The sequence below is a fragment of the Mauremys mutica genome, chromosome 11 (assembly GCF_020497125.1).
Source record: "Mauremys mutica isolate MM-2020 ecotype Southern chromosome 11, ASM2049712v1, whole genome shotgun sequence".
In the NCBI taxonomy this organism is placed as follows: Eukaryota; Metazoa; Chordata; order Testudines; family Geoemydidae; genus Mauremys; species Mauremys mutica.
In genome coordinates this window covers 12,988,714-13,001,173 of record NC_059082.1, presented here as the reverse complement: position 1 = coordinate 13,001,173, position 12,460 = coordinate 12,988,714, and the positions used below count along the sequence as shown (strand labels likewise).

General features: G+C 47.8%; 1 protein-coding gene across 2 annotated transcripts in view; it reads right to left on the bottom strand.

Moving 5' to 3' along the window:
• Positions 1-12,460, bottom strand: part of AKAP13 (A-kinase anchoring protein 13) — a 123,163-nt gene that overhangs the window by 90,938 nt on the left and 19,765 nt on the right. For both annotated transcript variants that reach the window (XM_044978947.1, XM_044978946.1), the window contains exons 2-3: positions 10,254-10,335; positions 1,759-1,895 (exon numbers count right to left, since the gene is read on the bottom strand). In XM_044978947.1, the coding sequence (XP_044834882.1) occupies positions 1,759-1,782 (24 nt within the window). In that variant the 5' untranslated portion in view covers positions 1,783-1,895; positions 10,254-10,335. The remainder of the gene's footprint in view (positions 1-1,758; positions 1,896-10,253; positions 10,336-12,460) is intronic.

The following is a 12,460-nucleotide window of genomic DNA, read 5'->3' as shown; positions in this document are numbered from 1 at the left end:
GTGGGAAAGACTCACAACACTGATTTGATAAGAGCTTTCCATTCTGCAAATGAAACAATGTTCTCCGTACCTGCCCTGTTACTGTAACAAAGCCATCAAAGAATCATATACCCCACATGCACACTTCCCCGCACCTTGATGCTTCTTTCCCCTGTGACACTCCTGCCATTTTGGATTACTATGTCATTTTGAGTCTTCATTTTTGTGGGTTATATTTTGGGAAACACACCCTGTAACTTGAGGGGAAACGTAAAACGTTTTGCCATTATTTACTTTAACTCCCACCGCCACCTCCACAAACACAATTATTAAGATCAGACTCACATAATGAGCAATGCTGAACTCTGTAACTCCCTGAATGGGATAACCGGAGACAATGCTCTGCTCTGCCTGAAGGAAAGCCCCGTATAGAGGCAAGTCTCCCCGCCCCCATTTCGCGAGTGAGATGGGAAAGGGCGAGGCTGGTGAGATCCACGCCCTGCCACATTCATCACGGGTGACTTTCCAGTGCATTTACAGCACATGAGATCACTTAGTCCAGGCTGGGGTCTTTCCCATTGTCCTGGAAAACGTTCGCCATCATCTGACTTGATTTAACCAAAGAGAAATTCAATTTGTTAAATGCATTTCTCTAGAAGTTTGCATGCAAATTGCCCCGACTTCCAGTTGCTCAAGACAGGAAACACATGTCTGAGCAGCAGGTAAGCAGGGGATGGCTACAGATGATAAATAATAATCTGTGCAGAATTCTAAGCTTCATCATATACACACACAGCTTGTGCCAAGGTTTCTGTGATGGTTGTTCACAGGAGCCTAGCGAGCCTTCTCATTCTGGAGCATTTTTTCCTGAGGCGCCCTTTCAGCCATCTGCTATGCTTATCCTTTCATCAGGCAGAGTGGGAGACGGCAAGCAGCTTAACATTATGAACTGGAAGTATTTGAGGGTGGGTGGTTTCTGCTTCTCAAGATATACCAGGCTGTCCTGGTCCAGGAAGCAGTAGCCCAAGGCAAATTCTGAAACAAAGCAACTCTCCTTTAAGAGTCTGATCTTGTATCTTGGTTTTCACCCTCCTCCTCCTCATCAGGCCAATGATGACACTCAGGACTTTTGGGCCCCCCATTAGCAAACTGGAAGCACTGAGAAACATCCAAGAACTAGAGCTATCACTGTCACTTTATTGCTACTGCCTGGCAATGTAACCATGCCACTCTGCACTGTTCAATTGGCCTTAAGTATCCAGAGTGAGTGTTTTCTTCCTTTTAACATACTCTCACTGAAGTGATGGAATACCACTGGTTCTCCAACCAACAATAGTATACAGTGCCGAGGAGGCCAATGGAAAGCTCAGTGCTTTGCAGGTCTCTGTTTGTAGGAGAAAATGTAACATTTGTAACACTGGATTTCATAGCCTCTGTGCAACCCTTATTAGAGACCTTGAAAGAAAGTGTCCTTTTTCAACTCTTCCGATTGTGTTTGATCTATCTGCAGAAAGTTAAAATCAAATTATCCCCTTTTATTGATTTCCAACAGGGTTCATTAAACATTGTGCAAAACCACAGCAAACATGTCCCTCTTGATCATCATTGTAGCTGTACACAAGGGGTCTGATCCTTCCTCTCTCTTCATCTATTTCCAGTTACCTATCACCAGTCGTTATATAGGCAGCACTCCCACAAAATCAATGGGAGTTTTGCCTGGGGAGGGGCGTTAAAATCAGGCCCCCAGAGCAGTAAGCTGGCCTTCTGAGACAGCCCTACCTTTCCAAAGACGATGTCATCCATCCCATCGCCAGGCAAGGGGAAGAGTTCAGACTCGCTTCCAGTTTCACTTTTCAGGACACCCTGCGATGAGGCACAGTCTCCCCTCAGCCCATCCTCCAGGAAATTTTCACATTCTGGGGAAACAAACAACAAAACACCAGAATGAGTTACAACCTGGCCTTTTCTTCTGCAGTCACATGCATCCGCCTCTCATTTTTGCTGCATGAGGTACAAAAACAAATTCAATAAAATCATTAGAGGGGGCATCACACCTGCAAATTGGTTGTGGACAGCAGCACTGGTCATGTCAGCTAATTGCTATTGACTTATTTACATAGGCCACAAGTGTGCAACCCACTTTACAAACAAGTGTTTGTGTCACACTCTGTGTGCACCTCCCAGAAAGTCAGAGCAGGTTTTTAACATTTTAGTCAACAGTTCAGAACTCCTTCTTTAGCACTTCTCAGAGTATGTTTACACAGAATGCGGCAGGGTGATTTCCAGCACAGGTAGACGTACAAGCGCTAGCTTTGCTTGAGCTAGTGCACTAAAATTAGCTGTGTGGCCACAGCATGACAGGCAGCAGCTTGGGCTAGCTGCACAAGTACAATCCCGTCCGAACCCCTGGGTACATACTCGCGTGGCTAGCCCAAGCCGCTGCTTGTGACGCTGTGGCCACAATGCTATTCGTAGCAAGCAGAGCTAGTGCATGTACGTTTATCCAAGCTGGGAATCGCCCTCCCAGCTGCTGTGTAGATATACCTTACGTGGCATAAGTGTGTCTGTGTAAAATTAGGGTGACCAGATAGCAACTGTGAGAAAATGGGTCAGGGGGTGGGGGGTAATAGGTGCCTATATAAAAAAAGTCCCCAAAAACGGGACTGTCCCTTTAAAAACGGGACATCAGGTAACCGTATGTAAAATAGACATGCCATGTAAAATATATATTTGTACCTGTAGTATACACTGCCAGTACATATACAATATACATTTGGGGACCAATTCTGACTCCATTGAACTCAATAAGGGGCTTGCCATTGACTTAAATGAGAGCAGAATTAGGCCCATATTCAGCAGGCGTAAAGCATATGTAAGTGAAATGTGTGCTCCTCTTTCTCAATATAAAAGATGAAAGCCAATTCCATTTAATTCTTTAAAGCCAAGGTTAGGATTTCTTTAGTGCTGAGCAGGAGAATTTGAGGATGATTCCCACATCTCCTACCAGGGGTGAAAGAGTTTACTTTGTTTTGGAGAAAGGTATGCTCTCTTAACAGATTAAGTTATTCAGAATTCATATGTTTTTTTAAATTTTGTACTTGCACCTGGAACTTTGATCGTTAGAGACATTTTATAAATTAAAAATAAATCCATTTCACTTAGAGTACAGCTGGTCTGAAAGGAATTATCTCCCTTACATCATTTTTTAAAAAACTAACAAACTTTAGTTTTTGTTGATATTTCAGTGCAAAATGTCAACATTTCATAGAAAAACCCAAAACCTGAAAATCAAAATATCTTCAGCCTTTGGCAACCAAAAAATGTTTAGCCAAAAACCGAACAATTTAGTTTCTATTCTTTTAATGAAAAAAAATGAAAATAGTTGAGAAAAGCAGGCACTTTCTATGAACATTTTCATTTTAGCAAAAAATAAATTTTCCATCAAAATATTTTAAACTAAATATCTTCATCCGGGCCTAACCTAGGCAGATAAACACATTTTGATGGTATCTGCTTGAATGAAATGTTTATTCACTTTTAAATTACATTTATTGTGCTCAACCCTCAGCTGTGTCATATGTACACTCTGTATAGCTGAGGTGGGCTTGGGGTGGGGAGAGTAGCCATAAGCCACCTTTATCTCTATCTGCAACAGGCCTCCTCTCCCCCATGGCAGCTCTACTTCACCTGTAAGCCTCTTGGGGCACGGACCATCTATTGCTCCTGTGTTTGTACAGCCCCTAGCACAACAGGGGTCCTAGACCATAAGTAGGTGTCCTAGGTGCTACAGTAATACAAATATTGCACCAGCTGTTGCCAGCCTCTGCACAAAACTCAGCCCATGGGATAAGGACTGTCAGAGGAAACAACTTCCAAGCAGATTGCACTGCAAAGGTCTCCCACGAGCCCATGTTCACATGGTCCTAATTAAAAATTCAACTCTAGCTAAATAGTACATGTAAACTCAGTACTTCTCAGCTGAGCGAGGGGAGTTCACTCACTGAGTATGTGACAGGAGAAGAGATGCCAAAATGAAGGCTGGCTTCACTGTATAGTCTACTGAGAGATGACTATGTTGTGGTAGTGACATGCTTGGCCTTTGGTGGTGGTGGTGGGGAGAGAGCGCTAAACAGCCAACCATCCGCCCCTGGCACCAGCACTGAGCCATTACATCTAGGAACAGCATGGTTCCACCTATTTCCATCTGTGTCCCATGGCTAGTGGGAAACGGAGACAACTTGATAGCTGTGCAAAAGAAGAATAGTGGAAAGTTCAAAGAGAATGAAAAAAATGCTCCTTTGAGAGCACTCAGATACAGCGAATGCTTCCCTAGAAAAAGGACAGTTACCTGTTCCGTAACTGGCGTTCTTCGAGATGTGTTGCTCATGTCTATTCCACAGTAGGTGTGCGTGCTCGCCACGTGCACCAGTGCCAGAAGTTTTTCCCTTAGCAGTATCCGTACTGGGGAAGCATCGTGGTGACCCCTGGGATGGCGCCTCGCACGAAAAGGGGAGCCACGGGCTCCCTCGGTTCCTTCTTGCCGGACAACTCCAACAGAGGGGAAAGAGGGCGGGGTGTGAAATACACCTGAGCAACACATCTCGAAGAATGCCAGTTACAGAACAGGTAGCTGTCCTTTCTTCTTCGAGTGATTGCTCATGTGTATTTCACAGTAGGTGATTCCAAGCAATATCTGCTGGAGATGGGTAGGAGTTCACGATAGTTTGGGACGAAGTATCGCCCTGCCGAACCCAGCGTTATTCCCAGACTGGGAGACAATCGCGTAATGAGAAGTAAATGTGTGAAGTGAGGCCCTAGTGGCCGCCCTACAAATGTCTTGGATAGGGACATGGGCTACACAGGCCGCTGATGAGGCCTGAGCCCTCGTAGAATGCACCCTAATGACTGGTGGCGGGGGCACCCCTGCCTGATCATAGCACGTGCGTATGCACGAAGCGATCCAGCGAGAAAGCTGCTGGGTGGAGATAGGCTGCCCCTTCACCCACTCGGCCGAGGCAATAAAAAGTTGCGAGGATATCCGGAACGGCTTGATCTGATCCAGATAAAAAGCCAGCACCCGACGCACATCGAGCGTGTGGAGGTGGTATTCCTCGTTAGAGGAATGGGGCTTAGGACAGAGCATGGGAAGAAAGATGCTCTGTTCCATATGGAAGGCAGAGACCACCTTCGGGAGGAACGCCGGGTGTGGGCGGAGCTGGACTTTATCCCTGTGGAAGATCGTTTAGGGGGGTTCTGAGGTGAGGGCCCTAAGTTCTGAGACATGTCGGGCCGATGTGATCGCTACAAGGCAGGCCACTTTCCATGAGAGGTCAGACCAGGAACACGTGGCCAGGGGTTAAAAGGGAGGTCCCGTGAGTCGGGCCAAGACCAGGTTTAGGTCCCATTGTGGCACGTGGGGTCTAGCGTACGGAAACGAATGGTCAAGGCCCTTCAGGAAACGGGAGGTCATCGAGTGGGAGAAGACCAAATGCCCTTGTACCGGCAGATGGAAGGCTGATATGGCCGCCAGGTACACCCTGACTGAGGCAGGTGCCAGTCTTTGGGCCCTAAGGGATAGGAGATAGTTCAGGATAAGCTGGAGAGGCGGGGCGGAGGGGAAGATACCCCTCTCACTCGCCCACCTGGCAAACCTGGACCACTTCGCCACGTACATCCAACACATGGACAGCTTCCTGCTTTCCAGGAGGACTCGCCTTACCTGCTCCGAACACCTGTTCTCATCCTTGTTTAGCCACGGAGCAGCCACGCTGTCAGGTGGAGCATGGATAGATTGGGATGGAGGACGTGGCCCTCGTCCTGGGAGAGGAGGTCCAGGCGGAGTGGCAGCCCAGGGGTGGCCGCCAAGAGGCGTAGGAGCTGCAAGACAAGCGGCCACTGCGTGCCGAGCGGTGCGGGGAGTGATCCTCAGAGTGGGAACTGCGGCTAGCTGGAGAGATCTGGTGGGCACCCAATGGAGGCTTGCCACGAGACCTGGGGCCCATGCCCGGCTGCCTGCTTGGGACTGGCAGGCTCATAATGTCCTTCGCAGCCTGCATCGCCTCCGGCTTCGACGGCATCCATACCGGTGGGGATGCACGGGCCGATGGTGCCGGGCTGCTCTGCTCCACACGAGTCGGAGGCCTTGAGCCCGGGGCGGACTGAGAGCTGCCCAACGCGGGACCAACCTCCCCCTTTTCCTTGTCACGGCGCCGCTGCAAGGTAGGGCCCTTTCTTTGCTTTTTGGAGGGAGAGCAGCGCCGACTGGTTAAAGGGGCCTCACTCCGCACCGACGACGCGGCGGCCAGCGCCGAGTCCGATCGGTGTGCCGGCATTGGGGCCAGCGCTGACTCCATCAGGAGAGCTCGAAGTCCAATGTCTCTCCCCTTCTTAGTCCTTGGCTTGAACGACCTGCAGAACTTACAACGGTCGCTGATGTGAGTCTCACCCAGGCAGTGGAGACACTCAGCGTGTGGGTCACTCCTAGGCATAGAATGGCGACGGGAGTCACACAACTTGAATCCTGGGGCACGGGGCATGCCCCGAGCCCACTCTAACAACTGAAGAAACGATCCACGAATGGTACCACTAAGGTTGAGAAGAAAAAGGCTGCGGCGGAGCTGGAGCACAAAGTTCCGACTACCTTCACTGGCGGCAAGAAGGAGCTGAGGGTCGAGGGAGCCTGTGGCTCCCCTTACAGCGCGATATACAGGTGCCACTCCAGGGGTCTCCGCGGTGCTCCCCCAGTACGGATACTAATAAGGAAAAAACTTACGGCACCGGTGAACGCAGCGAGCACGCATACCTACTGTGGAATACACATGAGCAATCACTCGAAGAAGAACTGCTTTCCACTAGTGGAGATAAAGATGTTCCCTGTCGTACTGTAATTACGCTCAAGAAAGAAAAGAAGACTGGAAACACCAATATTCCAGAGAAGAGTTTCCAAACCACAGAGAATAGGAAAAGTTCTTCTTGTACTAGGTGTGGCTGTTCTCCATTCCTTCTCCCCTTTCAGTAACCTGGAAAATCTGAACCTCTTTTCCACAATTGGGGGGGTGGGGGGGGAGGAAAAAAAGAGAAGCTGTAACAGACTGTGAGCCAACATCCCAAACAATCCAGCTGGCAGTTTAACAAAGCATGTCCACATTCCAGACGGAAAAACAAACAGGCCCAGCGACGTTCTGATGGAAAATTCACAGGAAAGCTCCAGATTCGCCAATGGACGGATACCTCGCCCAGAAAATAGATCAGAACAGGCATTAAATGGGATTGCAGGGCCAAGAGAGGAGCATGAGAGGGTGGAAGAGGAAGGAGTTTCTTTCTTTCAAGAAACAATGGGGGGAGGAGAAACATGACACATACCTCATCCCAGCTGTGCTGAGACCTTTCCAAATCCAAAGGCTGTTTGGAATAATTCTCTCCCCTTTTCAAGGGCACTTATTTATTGATTTTTTTTAAACTGTACACATGTTGCACAATTTGGGACTCCACATTCTTACACCATGATCTGATAAGCCCTGGTGACGACACTGTGACAATACCTTAACAGAACTAGACAGATGACTCTCATCACATATACGTCATGTATTTACTGTGCATACATGATTTATAGTTTAACTCTGCTCATACAGGTATGTGTGTGTCTCTCTCTCCATGTCAATGCATATGAAAATAAAATGACACTGGGTGCATTTTTATGTGCATCATATGGAGACAAATACAAATCAAACTAAAAGCCCATGGGAAGGAAAACTCCAAGCAGTTCAATGCACGGAATTACCACAGCATCATCCCCTCAAAGTGGGCGAGAGGTAAAGGAGGGAGAAGGCATAGCTTTCTAACTGAATGCTTGCACTGAGATCCATAGGAAAAACCATAGCTCTCAATGTATTCAAGCAACCTATATGTTTTTTTAGAAGAATTAATATTAAATGAGAACCTTTGTATAGGTGGTTGTTTTTAATGATCCTATAAAATTTAAGTGAGCTCCAGCTCTATCATCAAATTTGATGGATTCAACTCCATACTATACTCTTGGGGGAATTCTGTGCCACTGCAAATGTGCAGAATTTACGTGCCCTGCAGATTTCTTTGCTTCCCCGCAGAAAAATGACTTTAGGATGGGGAAGCAAAGGGAAGCCACAAAAGCAGTCATGCAACCCGCCCCAGCGGTATGTTTCGGGTGCCCAGGGCAACTGGCAGAGAGGTAAACCACTGTGGTGTTGGGGGCAGACTGGGGAAGACATGGCTGGTGGCTCCTACCCTGCACTGGGCTCAGCTGCTAGTCCCGTCTGGGCTGGGGAGGACGGGACCTTCTCTTCCTTTGCACAGCATCCGGGGCCGCATCAGATCCACCTCCAGATTTCTCCCCAGCTGTAGGAAGCTCTGCAAACTCCCCCCTCCCCTGCCCCCCACTTCCTGCAACCATCGCTCCTCAGCTGCAGGGGGAGGGATCACTATACAGGGAGCTGCTCCTGTATCTGCCCAACACCTGTGCATTCAGACCCCCTCATATCCAGATCCTCACACCCAGTCTCACCCCCCACACACCCAGAACCCCCCCGACAAGACCCACTCCCCCCACACCTGGACCCCCCTACCGAGCTCTATCCCCCCTACACCCTGCTCCTCCAGCTGAGCCCCAGTCACCTTCACCTGGACCCCCCTGCAGTGTCCCATAACCATTGCACCTAGAACACCCCAACAAGCCCCTGTGCAACCAGATCCCCCCACACCTGGATTCCCCACTGAGCTGCCCACATCCAGATTGCCCCACACAGAACCCTCTCAACCCACACCTGTCCCCCCCCCACTAAGCCCCTCCACACTTGGATCCTGCCTTGCTGAGCATGCCTGCCCACACCTGATATGGAGGGGCAGGGCCCTGGGGTGTTTCTGGGGCAGGCCCGTTCCTTGCGCTGTGTCAGGGTTGGGTGCAGCCTCACCGCTGAATCCTTGTCGTGTGTGTGTGTGTGTGCGCGCGTGTGTGTGCACAGTGATCTCCCATCTCTGTGCGGCCAGTGAGTTTGGAGTGGGCTTGCTCTCTAGCTCCCTCTCCACCTCCCCTCCTCACCTGGCCCAAAACAGGGAACAGGGCTGCAGTGCTGGGGTGGTTCATTTGTCAGGGCTTTAAAAAAAACCAACCAAACAAACAAAAAAAAATCATGGAGCCGTCACTAAATCCGTGACTTTTACTTATGACTGCTCTGTGATTTTTGATAAAAAGAAATGCCGTTACAAAATTTCTGACCTACATATAATACTAATTTGCAATGGATACTTCACTCAACATGTTTCTTGGTCAGCATGCCCAGAATCAACCAGACAGCTTGCTACTTCACTCCAGGATCTGATGTGAGGGGTGTCATGACAAAACAGTGCACGTCTAGGTGCATTATTCAGCAGGACGCAGAGGCAGAATGTTAATGCACTAACCAGAGTGTTGCTGTTAGCCAATAATGTACACTCAGGTGAGTTAACCCTTATCTTCCAACTCATCACTGAAAACAAGGTAATACCCTTCCTTCTCCACATCTCAACCCCTCAAGTGTAATTTCTTTAATGAAAACAAAGCAAGAAATGGCCGCTGGAAGAAAAGCCCAGTTCAAAGCCATCATTAAGGGAGCAGATAAACTACTCCAACTTTTAAATACACTTATTAGAAGACAGGAAATGTTCCCTTTTATCTGGGATATCAAGGCACCCTGAAACAGGCCAGGCTAGTTTTTCCATCCACGTGGAAGGAAAGGCAAATATTAAACAGCATAAATGACCATAAGCTCAGCACAGCTGAGGGGGCGGGGTTGGGAAAGATGGCTCTGAACCACCTTCTCCGTGAATCCTGGGAATCAATGGAGGCTACTGGGTGCTCTGTACTTTTGAAAGATCAGGCTTTAGGTGTCTCAATATAGATTTAGGAATCTAATTTGGGGCACTCGTTTTCAAAGTCCTGGCTATAATCTATATACCCATGTGCTTCTAAATTTTATTTATGGATCAAATGAGCGAGTGAAATATTTTAACACAGAATTGCATCATGAGAAGATAGGCTATGTAACTGGATGTCTCAGTACCAGTCATATAAGCACTGGAACAATGGGCTAATAATTACATGTGTCCTTTTCTCCCATTTGTGCATGGGGATGGGAAAGAGGAGAGAGAGAGAAAAGGAAGGAAAGAAGGATAATCCCACGGTAGAAGGTTAATTGTAAGGAAAAAAGACTCGTGCATCAGCTCCTTCAACGAAGGGATTAGGTGCACAGCATTCTACTTACCTCTAGATTCGTGAGTTTGCGTCGGCTCCAACAACGGAGGATCTGAACATGGCTCTATTGAACACCAGCTTTCACGATTTATCTGAAAGGGCAGAAAGTAAGTAAATGTCAACAGTGAGGCCATTTTAGGGAGTGCACTGCTCCTGCTTTAAGTGCATAGTGCTCTTGCTGCATGGAGACCTGTCTGGACATTCCCACCAGTGGCACTGTGCTGACTTGAAGGTTATAGGGCCATTTTCACTTTCCAGCACTGAGAAAGCAACATATTAAGGTCCACAGCTCCATTGCCATGGGTACTTTGGCCTACTTGAGGCTTGGGGGCAGAACAAGACCTGTCAGTCTCTGGCAGCAAGGGAATTCCCCACACCCCAGTAGTGCCCACCATTTGAGACAGCCCCCACCACCTGATTAATTTAGTTCAACTTCCCTGAATTACAGATTGTGTTAACTATACTGTGAGGAAAAAGCACAATGATTTATCCTGCTGTAGGGCATGGGACATTCCCTGTAGTGAGACACCACCACATCTCTGGGTGCCAATGTCCACCTGTTTCCTTTTGCCTTTGGATTTTCTTGGTCTAGCTCTGAGGAACTGTCTCAGAAGCTGGCAGGGCCTCAGCTGCTGCAAACACTTCAGACAGGGAAATGGAGCCGAGGAGAACCACCTCCCCAAAAGTCAAACGCAGTCCTGGGATTTGGCTGGGAATTAGACACGACCGAGACAAACAGTGGGTCATTTGAAATAAAAGGTTGGCCTTTCTCTTTGGAAAGTTATGCAGCAGGGAGGGCTGGGGCAGCCGCCAGGGAGGCAGAGACAACCGCAGGGAACTTCTGGGGGCAGGGTATTATGTTGCTGCCAGTGACTGACACTAGAGGTCTGGTTCCGTCCCGAAGCTGCAAGCAGACTGAAATATCCATTGTAATGGATCCGTGGGCCTTAGCAGAGAGAAGAAAGAGAAGATGCAATATTTTATCACTCTTCAGCGCTCTCTGTCACTACATGTAGAGAACGTCAGAAAGGGGGGTTTGGAACTAGATTATGACATCTGCCACCTCTTGACTGGCCAGTGCCACAGCAGAGCCAGCTGGTAAAGTCACAGAAGTAAAAAAAATCAGCATTAGGCACCCTGGAAAAGCATTAGGCATCCTGCTCTGATGTCCTGGCTAAATCTTACTATAATACAGATACATACAACAAACAGCCTTAATGTTCTACGGCTTTCCAGTTGCCTTCTGGGCCAAATGAATCTCAAAACTGTCTCACAAAGTGATAGGATGTGTGTTTGTTTTAAGCGGCTAAAGAAATGACCACCATCATTTTCCAAGATCAGTGTGAGATCCTGCTTGAGTGGACAGGAAGGATGACCCAGTGTTTACAGTGCTAGCTTTGGACTCGGGAGACCCAGGCTCAATTCCCAGCTCCACTTCCTTTGAGACCTTGCGCAAGTCACTTGTCACTCTGTGCCTCAGTTCCCCATTTATAGAACGAGCATATCACCATTGCACGTCCGGCGTGCACTGTGAGGAGATACAATAAAGATGCTCAGATACTATGGTAATGAGGGACACAGAAGAATCCAAGATAGAGTGGGAACCAGAAGCCCTATAAATATTTCAGATTTCACATGCATGCAACCAGTCTAAGTGACGGTTACAATGAAAAACACAAGACATTTCATATTAAACATACACACACTAGCCGTGAGGCGATGTGGGTGAGAGGAAGGGATTGGCACTGTCCCATTCATAAGTATTGAATACCTGGGAAACACTGATGCGCAGTATATAATTAAATGGTTTAGTAAAGCCTGCAAACATTATATAGACCTAGTAAATATGCACTGGTTAGAAATTGGGGTTTTCTAAGTTTCTGATTTAACTCTGCAGGAACAAATGTGGCAGCAAGGTTGATAGGATGTGTCCAATACAGAGAAGTTGAATCTACCCATTCCTGGATTTACATGCATATATTTCACAATTGAGAGCATCAAAATAGAGATCGCTAAATACCATGGCAATATTCTTCCAAGTCAAACCAGAATCTCTTTGGAACCGATACGTAGGCTTTCACTGACAAATCTAGAGGACGTGTGCAAATCATTGCAGGATTTGGCCAATAGTCCTTTCTGGATAACTTGTGGAATGGCTTTTACGTTCCTCTACTGCCTTGATTTGAGAAACCCCCCAATGCAACACCTATTGCATGT